The sequence below is a fragment of the Microcebus murinus genome, chromosome 19, assembly GCF_040939455.1.
Source record: "Microcebus murinus isolate Inina chromosome 19, M.murinus_Inina_mat1.0, whole genome shotgun sequence".
NCBI classification, from domain to species: Eukaryota; Metazoa; Chordata; class Mammalia; order Primates; family Cheirogaleidae; genus Microcebus; species Microcebus murinus.
In genome coordinates this window covers 13,506,248-13,531,619 of record NC_134122.1, presented here as the reverse complement: position 1 = coordinate 13,531,619, position 25,372 = coordinate 13,506,248, and the positions used below count along the sequence as shown (strand labels likewise).

The 25,372-nt window shown below is 48.6% G+C and overlaps 1 protein-coding gene across 1 annotated transcript in view; it reads left to right on the top strand.

The window, feature by feature from the left end:
• Window positions 1-7,646: 7,646 nt before the first annotated feature.
• XYLT1 (xylosyltransferase 1) overlaps window positions 7,647-25,372 on the top strand; it is a 296,218-nt gene continuing 278,492 nt past the window's right edge. The window contains exon 1 of the mRNA XM_020281516.2: window positions 7,647-8,141. Coding sequence (XP_020137105.1) covers window positions 7,797-8,141 — 345 coding nt within the window. The 5' untranslated portion in view covers window positions 7,647-7,796. The remainder of the gene's footprint in view (window positions 8,142-25,372) is intronic.

Here is a 25,372-nt window from a genome sequence, read left to right as displayed (position 1 = left end):
AGGAAAGAGAAGAGGCAAGTGTCAGGGCGAGGTCCGCAGACAGGTTGGAGAGGGCGGGGGTCTCCTTGGCAAATGAAGCGTGAGCCTCAGCCGGGAGCCTGGAAGGTTTGCCTGCAAACAGAGTCCGTGCCAGCCATGCGGGAACTGGGGAGCCGGGTCGGGGGCACTTGTGCCATCTCTCTCCTGCTGGCTGCCCCTTCCTCAGGGACAGGGAAATCAAGGTCTTAGGCAAGCGAGGAAGGAGGAGGAAAGTCACAGGCTGGAGGGCAGTGGGAACTAGTGGCTCCGGCGTGGGAGAGCGATGACGGGACCAGCGAAGTGCAGCGCGATCCGGGCAGTGTGGAGGGGCTGCTTGACGCTCCTGGCCGTAGCTTCATGGCGCCGGTGTGGCGGGGCCCCCGGGAGCTAGGGCAGCTGTGCTGCTTTCCACGTAGAGGGCGTGGTTCCGCCATGGGAGGAGGGCTGACCAGGCAGCGAGAAGCAGAAGCAAGGAGCGAAATGACTGTGTATCTCTGGGCTCTGGTTCCAGCTCTTCCTAAGGCCTGGCTTTGTTATCCCTGACCTCCTTTCAGTTAGATTGTTGAGTGCCACCAGATGCCTCACTGTGCCAGCTACAGAAACAGAAACCCAGCCTGAGTGGTTTCCACTCGTGCAGGGGTCATTCTCAGGTTCTAAGAAAAGTCCAAGGGTGGGCTAGAAACAGCAGACCACAGGGGCATCAGGGACTCAAGCTGTTCTGGCTCTTTGCCTTTAACACTAGCCTTTATCCTTATGGTCACAAGATGGCTGCTGGAGTTCCGGCTGTGCTTTCTATATTCCAGCCAGAAAGAATGGGACTGACAAGGGACAAAAGGGCACTCATCCTGACTTATTTAGCACCTACTCCCCAAATGATTTCTTGGGAGCTCCCCCAACTGTATCAGTTCTCCTCTTCCCAGTCACTCCTACCTATAGGAAGGATGGGAATCATTGCTTTTGTCTTGGGCATATTTTTTGCCTTAACTAAAATTAGAATTCTCTACTAAACAAGAAGGGGAAAATGGGTATTTGATAGGCAGTTAGCAGACTTGCATATCAAATGCTCGTCCAATAAACCTCTGCTTTCCCTAGCGTTTTCGGAATAGACTCCTTAGGTGTGCAAGCAAACGATTTGAGAGATACTGAGGGAATTAGCAATAGGTGCAGGGTGGATTGAAATCGGTGCAGAGCAGAGGCTACAAAGAAGGCAGGGGAGGGTGGTTTGGGGGTTACAGGGCTGCCAACTTAAAGATGCAAGGGCTAAACAGGCATCTGTAACATAAAGAACCTCTGAGAGAGTAAGGAAGGTAAAGTTCATAAAAGAGATTTCAACAAAAAAAAATTAAAATTTAACACATCATTTGCTCTCAGTCTTTTTTGGCAAGATGTCCTATTTTTAACCTTTATTTTACGGACTTTTTTCTAACCCATTCCATAACCCCCCTTTACGCCCACATAAATAACTCAGTTTTTATTAATCACTATTTGAGACAGTCCAAAATGACAAAAGAACAACAATGCACGAAGCAGAATTTTCCCACTTATATATTACAACAGCATTTATACACATTTGAAAACCTAGATCGACAAGTTGTTTTGTTCAGTCAACAGATGATGCTTGATGCGTAAAAGAAATCAGACTCCTCAAGTGGTCGCATTTCTGGAGAAGGTCACGAAATACTCCAGTGTGGGTGCCTGGATGAGGTCTTCCCTGACCAGCCTGTTTAAATTTGTCCTCTTCCAATCACTCTAGCAAGTCCCTCTCTTTTTATTTATTTATTTATTTTTTTGCTAGCACTCACCGCGCTCTGATTTCACTCGTTTACATTCTCGTTTATTTGTCTTGGCTTGTCTGCCTCCCTCGATTGCAAGCTCCGTGACAGCAGGGGCTTCTGTGTCTTGTTCATGGTTGAATTCCCACGAATCCTCGGCATGAGCGCAGTCCGGAATATCGAGTAGGTTCTCGGTACATATTTGGCGGATGTGATGTGTTGAAGTCTGCAATACAGGGCTCGGCACCTAGGAAGTGCTCCATAAATGTTAGCTCTCATCGCCATCCTCCTCATCATCATCACTGTCCTCCTCGTCATCGGCACAGTCCTAAGCCCATGGCCCCAGGGGCCAGACTGGGCACCAGTGACACACACGATCAAAATTTATTTTAAAGAAAAAAAAAAATCGCCTGCCAGTGTAGTCTGAGACTTGAACCCGGACTGAGCCCCTTTCGAGCATGGGAGTGTTGAGAGGTCAGCGTGAAGACTGAGAGTCCAGGGTCAGATAAGCCAGTGGGCAGTGCGGTGGTTGCTGATTTTCTTCATGGGGTGTCTCCTCCCTCCTCCCATCCCTCCCACACCCCCATTCTTGCAGATTGGGGAGTGTCCTTGCTTGCACACACAGTGAGTAACCAGTTCCACTGAGAACCCCGCTTTTCCTTGCTGTCTCCAGATCTTCTCTACAGGAAACTAGGCGGTGAGAGGAAAGTTATTTACTACCTAGAGCTCCCTCTGCTGATGCGTTGGGCAGATGATCAGTCTGGAAACCGGCAGGTTTCAGCAGAAGCACAGCTGGGCATCCGGTGTGTGTGTGTGTTTGTCGCCTGCCTGTGCCTGTGGTGTGATCAGAGGTGCTTTCCTTCTCTTGGACGGGGGAGAGAGGGGTACAGGTGAGGCCAGTCCCTGGGGGAACCGGGGGGGCCTTGGGCGTTCTGGCTCCTCTGCCCTCTGCATGGCCAGGCACCCTCATGCCTGCAAATGCTTTTCAGAGTCAGCGATTCCTAGGGGCGGGAGGGTGTTCTGTGTACATCTCTGCCCCTGTCACTTGGAAGCAGGTGACCCACCTGTTTATGATTTCTGTCTTGATGCAGAAGTGAAGCCTAGGGGGAATTTTTTAAAAAAAAATTTTAAGAGCAAACTCAGGGTCAATTTGTAGAGTCTGCGTAAAAACAGGCTCTAATAAGCCAAAAAGAAACAGATGCATGATTGAGATTTAACTAAAGAACAAACACAAACAAACAAAAAAACTCCACCAAACATATATATGACTATATTTGACTTTTCGGCTGAATTGTATTTAAATTCAGAAGGCAAGTCAAACCCTTTCTGGCTCCTGGGGCAGGACTAGCTACTCGAGGAAAGGGCAGAACATTTCTTTACAGACCAGCCTGCCAGTGTCACCAGGCTAACATTCCCTCAGCACTGCCATTGGTCAGTGCCAGCTTTGCATAAAACATGTGACATTTGTTATATACAATATGCTCCATCTCCCTGCCCCTTCCCCAGCCTTAAAACGTAAGTGTTATTTTTCTTCACCTTTTACAGTTGAGAATATTGAGGTTTGGTGAGGGTACGGCATCTGCTTAACATCGCACAACTAAAAAGTCACCGCGATGGTGTTTGAACCTGGGTTCTTTGAACTTATAAGCACTGGGTTCCAATGTGACAGCACCCCAGGCTCACTTCTGCCTGTCCTCTGTGATTGGTGTTCATTCCACTAAAAAGTTCATCCAGTGCCCTAGATTATGCAAAGTGTCAGAGAGAGTAGAGAAGAACAAGATGAGATCTTGGCCCTTTGGGTGCTTGCAGTCTTTTATCAAAGTCAAGGACTTAAGTTAGTGCCACTTCATCCGGGCAGCCTTCCTTGATTACCCCTTTTTTTCCTCTGACACCTGTGGGCACTGATCATTGACAGTGCCCTACTGTTATTCATAAAAAGAAATACCGTGTGACATTTGCTGAGCCACTTACTATGTGCCAGCGTCTATGGAAAATACCTTTAGAGGGGTTATCTCTTTTAATCCTTGTAAGAGACCTAGGAGAAAGACCCTATTATTATCAGCTCCATTTTACAGATGAGCAAACTGAGGCCTGGAGGTAAACAATTGACACTAAAAATCCTAGTTAAAAAGGAGCAGATCTGGAAATCCAGCCTGGGCAATCTGGCTCCCAACTTTTCTATACGCTGTGCTGTGGCCGCCCCCTCCATGTGCCCGTCTGGACCCTGACATCTCTGACAGCTCCCTGAGGGTGAAGACTCCTCACTCCCGGGAGCTCACAGCTCTGCCTTAACTGATTTACTCTCCCCACGCTGGAAAGTGATGATGAAACAAGATTTGGGGTGGAGGTGGGCAGGAAATCCCACAAATCAGCACGGAACTTCTTTTGAGCTCTGGCTCTTGGTCAAGTGAGAGGAGGAACCGTATTTTAAAAGAAAAGTTCCTCAGGGAATCTCCTTCATACCTATATTTCGCTTGCCCAGCGTGATGCTTGGCACATAATGGGGTCCAATACATCTTTGTTGAATGACTGAATGAGCTTTAAAAAATTCTAAGGAATCTCGCGGCTGTTGCTAGGGCTGCAGCCAGAGCGGCAGGCAGCACTTTGAGCTGTCTTACACATCAAGCTCCACCCGCCTGGCTTTGCAGCACTGTGGGAGCGAAAGGCTGGGCCCCTCCCAATGCAAAGTGGCTGCTTTGGTTTGGTTTGGTTTAGAAGACTTACGATGGCCACCCCCTGCTGCCAGGGGTTCTGGCACTACCCAAAACAACTGCGCCCCCCTCCTACTGAGATGTGCATTTCAGATCCGGCAAAATTCACCTTCTCCCACTCTAAGACATCTGCTCTTCTGTCTCATCTTTTCCAAGCCTCTTCACCCAAAGATTCTTGTGCTGTCTGTCTTGGAGCAGGAAAATGGCCCCAGAGATCCTAGAAGCCTTCCTCCTCTTCTACTTGGGTGATTTTTCACCCTAAAAACATCACATAAGCTGTTTATGGCATCCATAACCTGCCTGCAGGTTTGAAACTTCTTTCTTGCATGGCTTTTTATGAGTTCAGATAAACAAACAACTCTGTCTCTCCAGGGACTTGGGGCCCTGGATCTTTAACCTCACTCCTTAAGCCCATGGCCCCGAAGGGAGCTGAACCAGAGCATGGGCCCCAAAGGACTGTGGTTATATGTGTCATGTGGAGGAAGCACATAACATCTGCTTAGGGGGAGAATGCAGCAGAGACCTTGAAGCAAAGATGGGACGGAGGGCAGGGGTGCCAAGAGTCCCCAGAGCAGGCTCTACTGGGATTGAGAAGCTCTGGTTAGACACTAAGTAGAGTTCTGGTGATGTGACAGGTCTTGGGGGAAATCTCATCCAACTCCTTCTGTGGCACTAAATACACTGAGATCCTGGAAGGGAAGGTGACTTGCCCAAGGTCATGTAGCCTCAGGAAGCTGTATGGAATAGATAGATGGTGGAGTCTGCCCCCCTGCACCCAGTTCCTTCTTCCTTTCAGACCCTGACCTCCATGGAGCATCCCAGTGCTTGTTGGGAAGCTGGTGTCACCCCAACACCACAGGTGACATATGGAGCCTTGGCCAAGCTGATCAGCACATTCTATCTCCCTGGCCACAGTGACTGGTCTAGGGGTGGATTCTCTGATTGAATCAGAGAGAATCTCTGGACCCTCTCCAGAGGAAAATCCTGGGAAATGCTGACCCTCCTTTCCCTGGGCAAGACATGAACAAAAGATACAAGTAGCGGCAACTGAGGCCAGGCATCTCGTGACATGAAGAGAGAACTCCAGGATAAAGTAGACCCCACAGAAGGCGAGGAGGAGAGGTGGGAAGAAAAGGAATCCTAGGTTTTAGTTCTGAGTTACTGGATCAAAGCTCACCTGAAGTCTTTGCTCTGGCACGTTCAGGGACATGATCCAGTAAAGTCTGCTCTTAAGACAGTTAGGATAAGTGTTATTGTTAGTAGTAATAGGCTTTATTAGTTGTAACCAAAATATCCCCAGACCAGTGGCCTTAAGAGCTTGCCTGTGTCCTTCTGTCTCATGCCTGGTTAGGTGTCGAACCCAAAGGGAAGGCCTCTGTGCCTGGCTAGGCTGTACATGCTCCTGAAGTTGACTCTAGTCTGGAGTTTAGACTCCCCACCGCAGGCATTTCATACTCCCAGTTCAGGGGAGCAGATTAACTAGTTACATGGGTCCAGGAAGCATTTTCTTGGTGGCCGCTTCAGTCCCACCTTCATAAACCCCGAGTATTTTGTGCACATCTCTGCAGTGATGCCTACCTGACTGCGTTTAATGACCCATACTTGGCACATCTTTGGATCCCTGCACCTGGCCCAGCGTCTGACCCAAGATTAGCGTTCACTGATGCCTGTGGAGTGGACGAAACAATGTCTTTGCACTCCCTGCCTCATTCTCTGTGGATTCTCTTTATACTTTCTTCCCTTAAAGATTAGGACCAGGTTAATAAACACAGTAGACAAGATGCAAGCATTCACCCTGAGCCCCGAAATCACAGACGGAGGATTTGATCTGCTGTTTCATGCCCATAGGGTCCCGAAAGGGACACCAGCTCCGGCCCATAAGCCCTGTGCTCAGCGCTGCTCAGCGTAAAGCCCTGGGCAAGAGGACAGTGGAGGGAAAGGCTGGAAAGACTGAGTCAGAGAAGGCTGGGAACCAAACTCGAGTCCGTTGGGATCATTCTGTCTAAAACCCTCATGGAGGGAGGAGGAAGCTCAGGCCCAGGGAGGAGTCCTCGCCCTCCTGGCTCAAGGTCACCGGGACAGACCAGCCAGGATGGGGAAGGACTCCACTTTACAAAGCAAGCTCTGTTTCCCCAGGGCTGTGCAGACTCCAGCCCTGGGCAGACAGGACTTGAGGATGGACAGGAAAAGGGACACAGTGGGCGGCTCGGGGCCAGCCTTTGGGGCTTGCAGCCCGGGAAGGTTGAGAAACACTCCATGGGTCTTCCTTTTGCCACGAAAGCACTTACTTGCCAACTGGGCTTACAGTCTCTTGGGTCGTGAGTCCTCCGGGCCCAGAGAAGTGACTCAGTGAGCATGTAGTACATCGCTGGCACTGGGATCGTGTGTGATTCAGGAGTCACTCACAGTGCTTGGGCTGATTAACTCCAGAGACTCATTCAAAGCCTCCTCCCCAGCCCTTCAAGCCTGGATCCAGGGATCCGGCTGCGTGAGCCGGGACCTTGCGTGGCTCGCACACTCCTGAAATGTTTCTCAGGTCTCCACCTGCCAGCCGGTCTCGCGCCCGCGGAAGGTCCTTGGCCCGCGAGCTCCGGGCGGGGACTTTCCTCTCTCTGTGCCTCCTGCGTGCTTCCCACATGGAAAACAGGCTCTGAGGACCCCCTGGCTTCTTGACCTCCCTCGCTTCTGAGCGGCAGCCCCTCACCCAAAGCTGCCCTGTGCTCCTGCCCCCGCCGCTGCTTCTGTGCCGGGGGAATTGTGTCCCTTTCCCCACCCTACTCCCACTCTCGCCCTGGGGGCGTCTGTCCTCTCGGGTCGCCCCCACCGCCTTCCTTCCCTCCTCCTTTTCCTCCCTCGGCTCCGCCCCCAGGCCCCGCCCTCTCCACCCCGGCCCCGCGCCCCCCCTCCCGGGCCCCTTCGCGGTCGCCCGCCCCCAAGTCGGGGACCCGGGCGTGGGGAGGGGGCAGCCGTGCGGGCCGGCGCCCGCCCCTCCCCGCGCGCCCCGGGCCGAGCGCGCGCCCAGCGCCCCCCTGCGCGGCCTCCCCGCTCCCGCCTCCCCGCCTTCCCCTCCTCCTGGTGACGTCCGGGTCCCTGCCCGTCTGAAAACTCCGCGCCGCGGCGGTGGAGGCGGCGGCGGCGGCGGAGGAGGAGGCGGCGCAGCGGCGACCGAGGCGGCGGCGGCGGCCCGAGCGGGAGCCCGAGCGGCAGCCGGCGGCCGGGGGAGCCGCGGGGAGCGCGGGGGCGGCCCGGAGCGTGCCGGGGTCCCCGCGCCCCGCTCGCCCGCCGCGCTCCGAAGATGGTGGCGGCGCCGTGCGCCCGGAGGCTGGCCCGGCGCTCGCACTCGGCGCTGCTCGCGGCGCTCACCGTGCTGCTGCTGCAGACGCTGGTCGTGTGGAATTTCAGCAGCCTCGATTCCGGGGCCGGCGAGCGCCGCGGGGGCGCAGCGGCCGGCGGCGCGGAGCAGCCTCCCCCGGCCCCGGCCCCGCGCCGGGAGCGCCGGGACCTGCCCGCCGAGCCGGGTGCAGCCCGAGGAGGCGGCGGCGGCGGACGGGGGCCCCCTGCGCGGGCGAGAGGAGGCGGCCCCGGAGAGCCCCGGGCGCAGCAGCCGGCCAGCCAGGGGGCACTGCCTGCCCGGGCGCTGGTAAGATGCCCTTTCGCTCGCGCCCGGCGGGGAGGGAGGGAGGCCGGTGGCAGCAACCCCACGCCCCCCAGCCCTTGAGTCCGGGTCATCAGCCTGGGACTCCGAGCCTGCTGACTCCACATCTCTTTGCTCTGGAGGCGGGTGGGGTCCCTGCCAAGCTCAGGGGTCGTGGGCTGCCCCATCCGGAGTCTGGGGACTGCCCCTTGGGGTCTGGGGGAAGTTATCTCCAGAGAAGGCGCTTTGGGGGTTACGGAGTCTGGCTGGGTTCCGTTTCCCATCACTCTTGCTGGGCACCCCGACTTGCTCTATGCGTGAGTGTCCGTGCCTGAGTGCGGGATCGTGCGGATCCTCAGCCGCTGCTCCTGGGTGGTTCTCACCCAGCATCTCTTCGGTCTTTGCCGAGCTGGGTGCAGACAGCCCAGCCCTCTGTTTTCCCTGGCCTGCTGTGGGGTCGGGGATGGGTGTCCAAGCCCCTGGCCATGGCCCTGAATCGAGACTCAGTCTTGGGTGCCTGGTCTTACTTTGAGTCTCCTGTTTCTCTTGTCTGGATGTTTGAGCCTCCGTCTTCACCTTCTCTGTCTCTAACCTTGCTGTCTCCCGTGCCCTCTCCGGCTTTACGTCCTGGCCATCTCCGGTTTCAGGGCATGGCCCGCTCTCCTCACCGGTCATCTCTGTCTGTCTGTTCTGTGTGTGGCCGGTTCCAGTCACCAGCTATGTGTCGGACCACACTGTCACGGCATCAGCTCCTGTGGGTTTCTTTGCCCTCCTTGGGTGTGAATAGTCAGGGCTTTGAAACTGTTTCTCCTGCAGATCTGGGGCCATCTGGGTGGCTGGGTTGGGAGCTGACTTGTCTTCCTACCCTGTCCCCAACTTCTCCAGGGATCCCTTTCACATTGCTCTGGGCTGCCTTGCCGAGCCTACCGAGCTAGCAGCACATGAGGCGGGAGGCCAGAGTCCCCAAGTCTGGGCCGGGGTGTCAGCTCCCCACGGGTGTGAGCATCTGTCTTAAGGCATAACCAGTGTGTTGTGTTTCTGTCTGTGTCTTCATGGTGCCGCTCGCCTGCAGGGATTTGCCTAGCTCCTAAAGGATATTAGATACCAGGGGGGTGGTTTCAGGATCCTTAGGACTGAATGCATGTCCCTATCGTTTGCCACATTGGGAGTCCTCACCGAAGACTGCCTTCGTACACAGAGTGATGCTTTCTGATCTGCTCAACTTCTCTGGAGTCTGTGCACCCTCTCTGCTGGAGTGCGGTCCTTTGTGCCGGCAGGCTGAGCCAGCCCCGAGTCGTGGCGTGATGGCATTTCACGTTGCTGTGTGGGTAGCAGGGAGAAATCTTTCCCTCATTTGTGGGGAGCAGAGTGGCGTGAGATTCCTGGTGGAGAACCAGAACATTCCCAATGTCCTGCAGCTGCTGCTTTACAGGGAAGGATATTCTGAGACTCGGCCTTTGAACTCCTAGAGTTGACAGTGATGTGTACCGGCAGAAATGCAGTTAGAAGTTCTTTCTGCATTCAGAGACCTACTGGGAGTGTGGTGGGGGGCACGGAACATGTCCTGCTGTCCCCGAGTAGGAATGTGTAGGGTGGATATGGGGTTGGCATGGGACTTACTTTACTCTTTGGGTTCAGACGGAGTTCCAAAGGTGCCTTTAGGGTGCACGTGCCACCTGTTGAAACAAATGAAGAGAGGGAAGGAGGTGGGCGGGCTGATTTCTTCATAGGTCCTGACCTTCTGAGCATCCATGCACAACCCCTCTTGGCCTGTTTGACTCAGCGTCTTACTCTGTCACATCCTAGCTGGGTCACAGGGATTTGCAGTTGGGGAAGTGGGTGAGTGCATGCCATTTCCCTTTTTTATTCCTTTTGGAATTTCACTTCCAGCAGCAGAATTGCTCTGCTTTTCGGAAACTCTGCTTTCATCTGCAAGTTCAATTACTCTCCCCTACCCCCATCGCGTGTCCCAATGTGTCAATTTCTTTACCTTCTGATTTCTGATATAGACATTTATGTATTTTCTTTTTCATTTTTCATTTTTCTTTTCTTTTCTTTTTTTTTTTTTTTTTTTTGGTCCCCCTCCTTCCTGGTAGGTGTCTGTCTGCTAAGCTGTTGTTGACTGTTGTCACTCCTGGGTTTGTATTTTATTTTATTTGCTTGTCTCTTTGCTCTCTTTCCTCTCCCCCACAGCTACCCCCATGGTGGGCTAGATCCTGAAATCGCAGCACAGACTGTCTGGCTGGATTCCGGGGTCTGTCCTACTCTAGCTGTGCCCACCCAGTCCCTGCCCTCCCCTGGAGCTCCAGGAGACCAGAAGGGGGCAGGCTGTTCCCAAAGTCCGGTGTAGCTGGAGCTTGGGTTGCAGGCAAAGAGAGGACCACAGGGTTTCGCAAGGCGTAAGGCCCCTTGCAACATGCGGTTTGTTTCCAGACCTTGCCAGGGCTGCCAGCATGATGCTTTGGAGGGAGATTCAGGAGTGGGACATTAAAAAAAAAAAAAATCCCTGTGGTTTTCCAGATGGCTCTTGTACAGAGCTGGTCAGGCACATGCTTAGGAGATGATGCTTCACGTCCGTGCTCCGTTGGAGGCGGGGGTGGGGTGGGGTGGACAACTGTAGCGTTTGCATGTGGAGGGAGTCCATGGCTTGGGGTGGTGGTGGGCGTTTTGCAGAGAGTGTCAGGCAGGCATGGCATGGTGTAATGAGCATTTTCCAAACCACACCTTGCTGCTTGCTTACGCCTGCTGTCTCGGAGCTTCTGCCCCTGTTAGGTTTGGGGACCTTCCCCCCCCCACCAGGGAAGAACCTGATTATATTTGGGGTGCATTTAAAAAGCCAAGAAGAAACACCCAGTTTCCCCATCAGCCAGAGTGAGAGGGCATATCCATAAAAGATTTGCAAGTTCCCCTTTCTCTCTCAGCCTCTTTCAAAGCTCTTAAATATTAGAATTATTGGGTGGACTGTCGCCGATTTTTGTGGCCATGACACTGATTCCTTCTTTGAGTCTCCAGTAAGCTGTGGATTTTACTGTCATCTCAGAATTTAAGAAACAGATGGGCTGACTTATGAAGGGAGGGAAAATCTTGGGCAGGGGGGCAGAGGAGAGCTGTCAAAAGATCAGCCTACAGGTTCTGAGTAGATTTAGGAGAAAATGAAAAAGAGCTGTGTGTGTTAATGTAATGAATGTTTATTTTTTTCCCCTTTGGTGCTTCTCTTCTTGAAATCCTCACATTTATTGCTTGTGCTGTTAGGTAAACTGTTACTCAATAAATTTCATTTAAGAAATCTAGTTTTTTATTGCTTTTCCCTCCCTCCCCCACAAAGTAGAATGGGGTTTCTGTATTATCTGACCCCATTGAAATGTTGATTTTTTTTGGCAGAAATTCCTCATACTTCACATTACTCAGATAACTCGGGACTTTCTTAAGACTTTGACAGTGACTTTGAAAGATCCGTTCACTGAATCCAAATCACCTCTAGTTCTAACAGCCTCGGAGGTGTAGCTTTTTTTTCTATCCAAACGTTTTGGGACCAGAGAAAACAGAGGGTATTTTATTGATGGTTCATTTTTTTTTTCACACTCTCAATGGAGTTTTATTTTGTTTGAGGGATACATTACACTTTGTATACAGAAATATGCATCATTGAACAATATTTATCTTATTGCAAATGTTGCCATCTGTTGAATCATATACTGGAAAATGTTAAATAAAATAGATAAACGTGGAAGTTATATACATAGGTGTATGTGTATATAATGTTCTATTTTTATTATATTTGTTATATATACATACACACACACACACATATATATATATTCACTTTCCTTCCAGTCTTCTCACACTTTAGACATTCTCTCTAGTTTATCAGTTCAGTTTTTATCTTCCAGAAGGTTGGGTGGTCAAATGCTTGCTGTTTTTTGGATAGGAAGCCAGTCAAGGCATAAGTTCTTATTTCCTGGCAATTGTCCAACTTTGATCCATGGTCTTAATAGAAGAGGAAATTTGGTGGCTTAAGCTAAAGCCATCATTGCGTCATTGTGTGTCCCCAGCAAACAAAAATATCTGTAAGGATGTCTGTGAAATGAGAGTCTGCCTTCCCACTCAGAGCTGTTTATGATCAGCAGAGTCATGAATCTATAATATTTTAGTATTTCAGTGCAGAAAGACTTCACGTGCACACACGCTGGGCTGTACAGGTGAGGGTTGACTTCGTCTCCCTCTTTTGGGCAGCATCAGCTGCCCTAAGAGTTGTCACTTACAACAGTCCTCTCTCTCCTTTTCCTTTGCATTTCCCCATTTCTCTGGACCCAGATCCGCATCTACCCGAAACAAAGATCAAATACTTGGTTGGGGGAAATAAAAAATTTAAAAAAACCAATCAACTCTATGAAAACCTACATTCCAAGGAAGAGGTGCGGGAACAGGAGGAAAAGCCATGGGGGAAGTGTGCGCCAGGCCCCGGCACAAATGGAAGAGGCTTCATGCAGAACCCTCGGGCCTGACTTTCCTGGGTTCACATCCCAGCTTGGCCCTTTCTGTCTCCATGAGGCTGGGAGATAATGGTGCAAATAGAAGGGTAATAGTAAGAATAATAATGTCTGTGTAATAGTTATGATGTCCTGGGCACTTTTTTATTGATACATGATAGTACATATTTTTGGGGTACATCTGATACTTTGATCCATTCATGTGATGTGTCATGATAAAATCAAGAGTAATTGGGATATCGATTACCTCAGGCATTTGCCTTTTCTATTTACTAGGGACATTTGAATTCTTCTCGTCTAGCTATTTTGAAATATATACTATGAAACTATCGAATGCTAGATTGTATTCCTTGTGTCTAACTGTATATTTGTACTATTAATCAACGTCTTCATGACCCTTTTCCCCTCCCCTTGCCAGCCTCTGGTAACGACTAATTAATTTACTCTCTGTCTTTTGAGATCCAGTTTTTTAGTTCTCACATATGACTGAGAACATGCAATATTTGTCTTTCTGTGCCCGGTTTATTTCATTATTGCATTATGGTCTCCAGTTCTATCCATGTTGCTACAAATGACAGGACGTCATTCTTTTTCATGGCTGAATAATATTCCATCATGTTTATATGCCACATTTTTTAAATCCATTCATCCATTCATGGATACTTAGGTTGATTTCATATTTTAGCTATTATGAATAGTGCTGCAGTAAACATGGGAGTGCAGATATCTTGTTGATACACTGATTTCCTTTTCTTTGAATATATACCTAGTAGTAGTGAGCTTGCTGGATCATATGGCAATTCTATTTTTAGTTTTTTGAGAAACTTCCATACTGTTTTCCATAATGACTATACTAATTTACATTCCCACCAGTGATGTATGAGGGCTTCCCTTTATCACAGCCTCACCAGCACCTGTTATTGTTTCTTTCTTTTGGATAAAAGCCATTTTAACTGGGGTGAGATGATATCTCATTGTGGTTTTGATTTGCATTTTGTCGAGGATTAGTGATGTTGAGCATTTTTCATATGCCTGTTGGTTGTTCATATGTTGTCTTTGGAGAAATGTCTATTCAGATCTTTCACTCAGTTTTCACTTGTATTATTATTTATTATTTTTTTTTGCTGTTGAGTTGAGTTCTTCATATATTCTGGTTATTAATCCCTTGTCAGATGGGTAGTTTGCAAATAGTTAATCCCATTCTGTAGGTTGTCTCTTCACTTTGTTGATTTTTACTTTGCTGTGCAGAAGAAGCCTTTTAGCTTGCTGAGAGCCCATTTGTCCATTTTGGCTTTTGTTGTTTGTGCTTTTGAGGTCTTTACCCCAAAAAGTCTGCCCAGACTGATGTCCTGAAGTTTTCCCCCAATGTTTTCTTCTAATAGTCTCATAGTCTGGGATCTTAAATTTAAGTCTTTAATCCATTTTGATTTGATTTTTGTATATGGTGAGAGATAGGGGTCTAGTTTTATTCTTGTGTTTGTCTATAATGTTATGGATATCCAGTTTTTCTAGCACTATGTATTGAAGAGACTGTTCTTTTCCCAGTGCGTGTTCTTGGCGCCTTTGTCAAAAAGGAGTTGGTTGTGAATGTGTGGATTTATTTCTGGGTCCTGTATTCTGTTTGCCAGGCACTGTTTAAAACCCTTTATATGTATTAACTCATTTAATCCTTCAAGTTGTGTACTATTATATTTTCCACAGCCAACGTCATGGTGCTTAATATAACTAGGCCTTATTCTAGGTGTTTGTAAATACAAACTCTTTCAGACCTCATGCTGTATCGAGGAAACTGAGGCATAGGGAGTGTATGCAACTTTCCCAAGGTTCTCAGTTATAAATGGCAGAGCCGGGATTTGAACCCAGGCAGCTTGTGCCCTTAACCGCTCGATTCTTCATCCTCCCTTTTGTAGGTGTCTTGTGAAGGTCCCCAACTTTAGAATCACAGAACTCATATAAGGGGGCACATGGTAGTTGGTTCTGTCAAAATGCCCAACCTCAAGGACAGGATTTTATTTTATTTTAAAAATGTTTCTTTTATATATTTAAGGTGTACAACATGATGTTTGATATATGTATAAATAGTGAAAATGTTACCATAGTCAAGTAAATTAACATACCCATCATTTTACATAGTTACCCATTTATGTGTGTGGCAGGAGCACCTAAAATTTCTTATTTTAGCAAAAAAAAAAAAATAAATAAAAATAAAAATCCTGAGTCCGGTACAATATTATTAAGTATAGGCCTCATGTTGTACGTCAGATCTCTAGACTTGCTCATCCTACATATCTGCTACTTTGGACTCTTTGACCTACATCTCCCTCTTTCAAGACAGGATTTTATGGTCCTGGGAAAGAAAGTGTGACCCTGTAGTGAAATATGCAGCAAGCCTGCTAGGGAGTAGTTGAACTTGAACTGCTGAGTGGGCTGGAGAAAGTTTTGAGTTCAGCTCTCTCTAGCCAGAAGAGGAGGGGCAAGAGGGTATCTTGCAGGTTTCTCTGGCCAGCGGACACTGCTAAACTCGCCCTGGCTGGCCCACTGAGGAGCCCACCACCCGCACCCGAGAGCCAGGGTGAAGCGGGCCGTTGCCATGGGAGAGCTATCTCTACAAACGTGCAGTCCAGATCGCCTTGTGGGTACTTCCTTCCGCCGGCAGCAGAAACTACCCGTTTGCCCGCAGATACTTGTCACGTTGTTCCCCTGAACTCCCTGGGTTAGGTTGCCTCCTCCCCCATTGGAAGCCAGAGCCAGTCATTACAAAGGAGCTGGTGGGGTGTGTCACCTTAACCCTGAGCATGGAAACGGACATTATTAGTGTCAGGGACTGCTAGGCCCAGGCACCCTGCCAGATGGGGAAGAAGTGGGACCCATTCTCAAGCCTTTGGCGTGTGTGTGTGTGTGTGTGTGTGTGTGTGTGTGTATGTGTGTGTGGGGTCTCCCCCTGGAGGCCCCCCCCCCCCAGAACTGGATTCGTTCTGTCTCGGGTCTGGTTTGCCCCTGCCAGGTGACTGCTGGCTTATCTGGGCATGTAATCCAGGCTCATGTGTCACTGGGTGCTAATAGGGCAACGTGGTAACAGGCGTTTGTTTCTCCTCCCAGGGAATCCTTTGCTGTAATCCTTGGCCAGCAGGCTTTCTGTTGTAAGCCGAGTCCGTGGAGCCCAGAGATGGATGCAAAGGTTCCCTACCCACGGGGTGCAAGCCTTGTAACTGTGATGAGGAAGAGGAAGTGGAGGATTTATTTTATTGAATGTTTACCCTGCGCCAGACACAGTGTGGAAGGAGTAGAAAGACAGGATTTTGCAGCATCCTGCAAGTTAGGTGGTGTTATTCTCGCCTCTGCTTTACTGATTATGAATAACAAAAACTAAGGCAATAAGGTGGATGAAGAGTGACCAAACTAGGAATTGAAGTTGGGTGGTGACTCTAAAGGCTATATTCTTAGTCACTACCCAATTCAGAGTCAGCAAGTCCCTTGACTATAGCCCCTCACTCCCCTTTTCCTCCCATGCAATTCATGCAGGCGTGCATCTGCCCCTCTGTCCATCTGCCCATCCATCCACCTGTCCATCCATCCATCTGTCCACCCGTCCAACCATCTACTCATGCACCCATCCTCCACTCCGGCAGTTAGAGACTGCCAGGCTCTGTGCTGGTGCAGGGCCTACGTTGGTGAGCAGGACAGATGTGCTCCCTGCCTTCCGGGAGAACCAGCCTAGCAGGCAGGGGTCAGGGCCCCTGCTCACAAATGGCCTGCCCACAGAGCGTCCTGTCACATCCTGGCCTGGCTCACCACTCACCCCCTTTCCCCATGGGCAGCCTCTGTGAACTCAAGAGGAAGGAGTGCTTTGGAAAGGTGGGCATGAGGAACAGTGTGGCGCAGGACCCTGGACGTCCTTGGGTCTCCTGCCGTCCCAGAATTGCCCGACTCGAGGCCTGTGTGTCCCCATGCATCTTACCGCTGGAGGGACAGGCCCGGAGACGAGCAGAGGGGCTCAGATGCTGGGGGGCCGGTCGTGTGCGGTTTGGGAAGAGGGCAGAGTTCTCACATCATCTCTGTGTGACCCGGGCGTGCCACATTCACTGCTCCAGGGCTCGGGTTCCTCATCCGAAGCACAGGGGCCACGAAGGCACCTACCTTGCATGGCAGCCCCGGCCTCCACGGTGCCCTGCCCTCCCTCCCTGCCGTGGCCACACCGCGAGACATGGTTGCGAGAGGGGGCTCTCGAATCCGTGGCCCACGGGGACGTTTGGTTTTGCCCACACTGAGTGTTAGGATATGGGATACACAGGCACAGAAATGTAAACACTAGTATATGCCGTAAGACGCTGTGGGTTTTTGGAGGTCTTTTAAAAGTCATGAGATCCAGCAGTACTGGGCCCACATTCTTGCCTGGTGTTAAATGGCCCCCATTAAGAGTGGTCACGCCCCAGACCCGACAGGTTCTCAGGAGTTCCCCCCAGATTGTTTCTGTCACCTGTGATACCTGCCTGGCCCCTCTAGGCTGTTGAGTTTGCAACCCATTTGGAAGACCTCTGTGTTCACTGGGCAGGGTTAAAAATGAGTGTCTGTGGTCACATTATTCCCATGTGGCTTGTTCACACCTCTTACTTACCTCCCACTGCCTTTGCCTACCCTGGGCTTGATGGAGGTTTCCTTCCCCCGTCCCCCGCCTCGCTGGTGGTGGACACCCGGAACATGCAAATTCTTGCACGCATTAGGCCATTCTGGAGGCGCACATCCTTGACAAAAATAGACTCGTGCGTTCTGCAGCTTGGTATGCCAGTTTCCCCTCTGCGGACGGGGGCTTGGGGGACCAGGCTGTTCTGAACCGGCTGCCTTCTTGTCTCCGGGCTCACCACGACCTTGGCCCCCCAGGAGCACGCGTTGGGAAGTTGGGGGCTTTCAGAGACCAGGGCCGAGTGGAAGGATGAAACGTTCCCAAGCACCTTGGCTGGGTCCCAGCTCTGTCAGGGACGGACTGTGACTTTCATCTCTGTGTCTTTCCAGCATTTCATCAGATGATGCTAATAAGCCTCCCTCCCTCCCCGGGTTGTGAGGATTAAATCTGATAAACAGATGAGAAAGCGCTTTGAAGCTCAGCCCCATGTGCACGGGAGACAGGCCCCTGTCTTAGGAAGAACAGAACGTGGGGGTGTTTGGACCCGTTGTCCCGTGATCTGTGTGCCCCTGCTCACATTGCCTTGTAACACCTGAGGGCGAGGAGCAAATGAACGAGTGAAACCCACCTAAAGTTTCCCACCCGCTCATCTACAAACTTAGCCCATGCTGGGCGAGGGCTCCATGCAAAGCAGGGAGGGACGGAGGCGCCCCTGCCTTCATGCGGTTTACGGTGTGGGGGCAGGGTGACCCCCCTCAAACAAAAGCAAACAAGGACATAAAAGAAATCAAATGGTTGCAAGCGCAGTGAAGGATCCAGTTGGGGTGCCGAATGAAAATAAGGGACCACGGATGAGCTTTTCTGTACAACATCTATTCAATTCTTAAATTTTGCATATGTTCTTTTAATTGCTTTTTTTTTTAACCAAACTTTAATAAGTGTACATTATTTGAAATGTACAGCTTGATGAATTTTCACAAACACCCCGGTTAACCCAGACCAAGCATTTTGGGTGGGGCGGGGGCTTGTTTTTACTTACTGTGGGGTGGGGATTCATTTTGGCCTTTTGCCAGAGTAGTTCCAAACTAGCCCCAGGAATCCCAAATATGGTGTAGACACCAATCACGATACGCTGGTGATTGGAGTTGCTACGTGGGCAAACAGTCTTGAGTATAACAGCTTTTTTGTACAACATCTATTCAATTCTTAAATTTTGCATATGTTCTTTTAACTGTTTTTTTTAAACCAAAATGTAGTAAGTATACATTAATCCAAATGTATAGCTTGATGAACTTTCACAAACACCCAGGTTAACCCAGACCGAGAAAGAGAGCATCGACTGCATCACAGATGCACCTATATCTGAGTCTTGGTTTTTTGTTTTTTTTTTGGTGAACACTTAAGAAATTCTCAATAGCTGTATGTTTCTTTAAATGTTATATTAGGGAAAATATGTAAATATAACCAGTCAATCAAAATGGCAGCTTCAAGGTCCTTACTCCTTAGCATGCAGGTAGAGTGGCATTTAAGCACAAAGAAGTTGGTTGACAAAATTAAAATGCGTAAGTAATGGTAGGAAACCCTAACTCTGTTCCTAATTTTGATTCCAGCTTGGTTGGTGACTGCTGGTCAGGGAAGTGCTGGAATGGCCAGGGTTTGGTAAATGTCAGCTTAACCAGTTTGAAGATCCTTTGCTCCTCTGGTAAAACAGCTGTGCTGTTTTGCTGTGAAGTTCAAGTGGAAAAGATTTCAGTTAGACATTAGGAGGAGCTGTGCTCTGGGTTCCTTGAATGGAAGTTTCCATGCTAGGCCCTTTCTGGTATTCTCTCTTGCTGTCTGTGTGGCCCCTACAGTTATGGAAAGTAATTGCCCCAGAGGATGCCCCAAACCCGTCTTCTGTGACTTAGGTCTGGGTGTATCATGTGCATCTCTCAGATTCCATACCATGCGTTTGCTTTCCGTGGGTGATTTGTATTCTGGTCCCCCATGTGTTGGACGTGAAATTAGCATGCAGAATGGGTCCCCAAATGGACTGGTAATGACTGCATTAACTTAACCCTGAACCCAGACTCTCCTGTTCAGAACCGGGGCAACGGGACCGCAGTACAACATTAGCAGCAATTCAAAAGGGCAGTGGAGACAACTAATCATTTCGTAATGAGCCACAGGGAAAAGAAATAAAAGCTGCGAGCCCAAGGACAGCATGATAATTTTGCAAAGTCTTAGCACTCAACCAGACTCACGTTCATAAAATAAACAAATGTTTTTGGTAATGGGGAGCTAATGTATACATTATTTAAGGATAGTATTAAAACCAGATTAGATGGATCAAGTAATACAGCGGTTACCTCATTAAGCATCCTTTCTTTGGGGATCTGGAAAAGTTATTATCTTTCTTTTTTTTCTCCTTTTCCTCTCCTTGTGAAATGGGGCTTTATTAATTAGAGATGTAATGGGAAATCTTCCTTTTTTTTTTTTTTCCCCCAGACTTATGGCTGTTTTCTGTTTATTTTTTAATGTAGAGCCATGCTTTGCAGATGTTCTCTTTGAAATAAAAGCCTATTCATTGTGTCTCTTTCTCTGTCTCTTTTATCCCCAGCGCAGAAGGGGCAGCTGTTATAAAAGACACGGAGAACCCCGTTTGCTTGTCAGCAAGCGTTACAGACTATTCTGTTTCGGATGGAAAATGCTCTTATTGCCTGCTTTTTCTCACAATCCTATTGCAGAGTAGTTTTTGAATCGTTGCGTCTGATTTCCTCTTGTTTAGAAGGTGAGGTGAAGGCAGAACGGGTACAGATGTTAAGAGAAACGTCTCCTAAGGAAAGGCGTGCCAAGAAACACAGTGTGCTTTGCAGGTGGGCGTGGGTCCGATTCTTAACTCCTGTCAGGTCTAGAGGCTCACTGCTGTTTTGGATTTCTTTTAGGGTTTAAAAAAAAAACAAATGACAGCACCATTTGGAGGAGACTGGCTCTTTTTTGGAGTGAGCAGGTGGATATAACCCTCCAACCAAAGAGGGCACTAGAAATTTCTGATGGGGAAACCAGCCTGGCTCTTTGTAGATCAGCTGTGGGCTGCAGATGGAATGATGGCAGCATAGAGTCCTCCTCCTCCTCCTCCTCCGTTTTTAATTTAAAAAAAAAAAAAGCAAATTTTTGAAATTATAAATTCCTAACCTAAATCAATGATTTAAATATTTGGAGTGCCTATTAAAAAATTTGCAATTTTGGCCTTCGTTCCCACGGAGGTGACTGCGAGTGAGAGTTGTGGTGCCCCTCTGCGGGGGACCGCCACTCTGTGCTTATTTGTATCTGCGAGACCGCTGTCGGGAGTTGGGTTTACAACTCTCACTGTAGTAACAGTAAGTACTATTGTAGTAACAATAGTAATAATAATCGCTGTTGTCTATTAAATGACACTTACCTGCAAGGCGGCACAGTGCTAAGCGGCATCTTAGGGATTTTCACATTTAATCATTACAACAGCCCCTTATGAAGCGTCTGTTGACAGTGTCCCCATTTTTACGGATGAGGAAACTGAGGCTTGGAGAGAGTAAGGAATAGCCCATAGGTGCAGAGCAGCAGACTTGGAATTTCAGCTCGGGCAGTGTGACGTCGGAGCCTGCATGCCAAAGGCCCTGCGGTGTGCTGCGCAGAAAGTTTTAATGGAACGATTGCCATTAGGTGTTCTTCACAGTGGCTCCGCAAGAAAGTCGCTACTGTTTGCCCATTGCATGGATGAAACCACCGAGACACAGCAGTGAGGGAGTCGCCCGGCGTCAAACCATGGTGTAAAATGCACAAGGTGACTTACGGTCTATAAAGAGAGGACAGGCGTGAAAACGACCATGGTGGACTCGGCCACCTGTGAAGCTGGCAATCTGGCTCTGGTGCAAATCCCCGCACCCGGTTCCCGCTCTCCGTGCACACAGAGCAGAGTGGGGGTGGCGCCCCCTCCCCCTCCCTCCATCCATACGGTCTTGGAGCGGAGAGGTAGCATCGAAAGCGTAATATTTTGATAAGTTGCTGATTTGTATTAAAATAATAATTACAGCGATAATTACAAGCACGGATTTCAGAGAGACTCAGCTGCTGACTGCGAGAAAAAATAATTAACTGCAGATTCTCTGGAAATGGAAGGCAGGCCTGGCCTTTCTGCCTTGTGAGGGTCCAAGCACAGGTTGGGCTGGGGGTTGAAGCCACGTGTTTTGCCAGATGCTGTTTATGTTAACAGTATTGATGGCGGGTTTCCATGCGAGGGCTTGCTGGGGATTGGGTGAGCATCACCTTTTCTTGCAGACACCCAGGAAAATAACCTGGCCGGATTCTGATGGTAGCACCATCCCATAAACCACGAAAAATATACCCCACCCTAGAAGCAAACTCCGTGACAGCTATAGGAAAACAGTTTACATCTGCCTTTTATTATTAAGTATTCCTAAGTACTCTAGCCTCAGCTAATCCCTGGCCATAGTGAAGGAGTCATAGCTGATTTAATTTGATTGCTGTGGCTCTCTTTATACCCCTGTTTGAAGCTGATTGAATGGGAAGCTACCTTATTGTAAAAGCTTGTTAAACTTCTCTTGAAGTAGAACAAACATGTGGAAAAGGGGGCAAGTCATGAATGAACAGCTCAGGAAAGCGGCCACACCCGACCAACTGGCACTCGGGTCCAAAGCGCAGAGTGTCACCAACCCCTGGGCCCCTCTCGTGCCCACTCTGACTCCAGGACTCCCAGGGTGACCCCTGTCATGACGTGTGATCTCTACTCCGTCACGCCTGGTTTGTTTAGGCTCACACTGTGTCTGAGATTTGTCTGTATAGGGGTTGGCCGACCACACCCTGTGGGCCAAACCCCGTGCTGTCTGATTTCATGTGGCCTGTGAGCTCAGAATGGATTTTACATTTTTAAATGTTGGGGGGGGAGATTTCAAAAGAAGAGTACTATTTGGTGACATGTGAAAATTATATGAAATTAACATTTTTGTGCTTTTGGAGGGTGGTGACCGGGTCTGCAGACGCTGCCCCAGCGGCGGGAACTGTCATATACTCCCCCTTTTCAACTTACCGTTGCAACCGGTAAAGGTCGTTTCTACTGTTAAAACGATGACAGCAAATTGCGTTTATAAATAAAGCTTTATTGGAACACAGCCATGTCCATTCATTCATGGACTGGATATGGCTGCTTTGTGCTACAGAGTTGGGTAGTTGCAACAAAGACTCCATGGCCCGCAAAGCCTAAAGTATTTACTGTCTGGCACTTCACCCAAAAGTTTGCTAACTCCAGATCTATATTGTTTGGTGCACTTGTAGTAGTTCTTTTGCATTGCTGTTTATTATGTTATGGAATATGGCACTATTTACATGTCTCTTCTGTTTATGCGCATTTGGGAAGTTCCCAGTTTGGGGCCATTATAACTAGTGCTGCTGCGAACATTCTTGTGCGTGTCTTTTGGTGAACATATGCACACGTTTCAGTTGGGTGTGTACCAAGGAGCCGAATTGATTTAAACTACTGCTTTTGGTTTTTAACTAGCTGATGTGACAATTATATTTTAATTTGCAAGTTCTACCTGTCATGGTGGGGAGTGAAACTTGGTGATACTTTCGTATGTTGATACTGTAGCAAGGCTTACTTTTCCTAATTAGTCTTGCAAAGTGGAGAGTCTGTAGAACCACAGTTTATAAACTGACGACTGTTTTTCCATTCTCAGTCCCTTCAAGGATGTTGGGAATATGCCTGATGTCAACTGCTTTAGTTGCTTTTGGGAATGGTGCCATTGTTTAATTTCTTATACCGAAGCCATATTGTCCAAAGGGCTCTTATCTTAATTCAGCAAAACAGGTCTGGTAGAATTGGGGTGGGTTTTTTTTTTTTTTTCCTAGATGTCTCTTTTTGCTTTGATTGACTTCTGTTTATTTCCAGCTGTTCTGGGTTTCTGGCTGGCAAGCAGACGTATGCAGCCCTGCATCCCCAATAAGATCTCTAGCCTGCAGTAGCACATGTCATTTTACATTGAAACACGGTGCTGAGATGTCCCTTCTGGGACTGCATACGTCATACGTGGCCGCAGCATCGGAGCAAGGAGACTCCCCCAAGGAGCTGCCTTCGAGCGCGTTGTCAGACTGCTCAGAGGCACAGGATCCTGCGTCAGTTTCCGAAGGCTGGTCACTTTCCATTTGCTGTCCCACTTTTGCAGACAGAGGCTTTGACAGGGCCGGGAGAGCAACGTCAGGATTCCCTGGGATCCTCCCGTCTTTCAGGTTTGCTTGGTGCACTGGCTGAAAAATGACTTAATATTCTTTCTGGGGCTTGTCAGAGAGCCGTGTCAGTTCCCACAACTAGCCGACCCGCTTCACCAGGAGTAAAGTCCTGGATGTTCCAGGAGCCGGAATCCTGGTGTTCTGCCTTGTGCAGTTAACAACCTGAAGGAAGGTCACAGAATATATTAGCTGCTGTTTTAGTATTTCTTTTAGAAAGAAATTTGGATTTAATGCGGAAAGGGTGAGTGGATTTGAAACCTAGTCTGAGCTAAAATCTATTATATCTGACTCAGCCTCTGGCAGCCTCAGTCTTACTCTTTCAAATGGGGCTCGCAGAGCTGCAATGCCCTTGTGGTTATGATTCCTGGGTGTGGACTTCCTAGATGTGAGAAACTTAACCCTTAAATTGTAGTGCTTTTGCACCTTTCTCCTCTGGCTTAATGGTTTGCTTACTCTCTTTGCTGGGATATTTACTTTTGAAAAGATAGAACTTTAGAATTGTAAGTATTCGTTGGAACTCTTTACAGAGGGCTGTGAGTGTGTGTGTGTGTGTGTGTGTGTGTGTGTGTGTGTTTCTAGGGGATGGCTTTTTCTTTTTAAAGACTGCTTTCTAGATGTTCCAGTATGCTCTAATGGAAATTTTGATTAATTTGGTTTCAAACCTAATAGATTTCAGAAATGGAAACCTTTGAGGCCTTATTCTAAAAACAATAAGCTATATTAAAAATTAGCTTCTAAAAGGCAATCACCGTAGAACTTTAAACAAACAAAACCCTTCTAAATAACTCTTAGATCAAAGAAGAAATCACAGTTAACATTTCAGATTAGATATTGATTAATCAAAATGAGAAGACCTCATATCAAAACCTGAGATAAGGCTCAGAATTTGCCCAGAGGGAAATTGATAGACTATTTTAAAAGCACTTTAGATTTTTGACATTAAATATAAAAGATTAAAATAATTAAATAAGAGTCCTTTTTTAAAAAAAAAAGAAAGAGATGAGAATAAAAGAAAGTAGGAAAGGGGCATTAATACCATTAAAGGCAGGAATTTGTGACATAGGACACAAACACAGTAGTCTTGATCCATGAGGTCCCTTAGTGAACCAACAGGACATTTTGTAAATTTAGTTTCTCTTAGGGTTAGAATCTATGCACAGACTGCAAGTTTCCCAATGCCTAGTGTTTGCTCAGTGCTTTCGTTACAGCCGTTGAGTAAGGGAAACCCTCGGTGGAGGGAGGGGGGCACAGTGTCACGTTGTTACGACAGGGGGTTGGGGGAAGTTATCCCTTAGCCTGCTCACATCGAAGCAAAACACACTAGACACACATTTTCCATACTCACCAACCTCTTCTTGCCTTTAAGAATAGTAAGGATGGCAGGGCATTTTGTTGTCTTGTAGACAACTTTGAGTGACCTGCAAGTCCCCAGCGAGCTTCCTCCTTCCCGCCTCCATTTCGATGCCCTCCTCTGTCTTGTAAAGGCAGACTTCTCCTTGTCACTGAATGTCCTGTTGGGGTGGGTTGGGCCCTGGGGAGCAGGTTCCCAGGGTGATGGGCCAGACACTTCTGTCTCACTAAGCACAAGGCTCCTCTCCAGGAGAAATGGGAAGCAACTGACTGTGTTGCTTTGAAATTTACTTTGATGTGCTCCCAGCAACATCCATTGACGATCTACTCTGTGTCCTGTGCTGGAAGTTTTACGTGCGCATGTTGCCTTATAGATCTCCCAGGACATTCGCAGATACTTACCCACTCCATTCATTCATTCAGCAAATTTTGCTAAGGACCTACTATGTGCCAGGTGCCGTGCTGGAGCTGGGGATGGAGCAGTGGACAAAACAGGGTCCCTGACCTCACGTGGC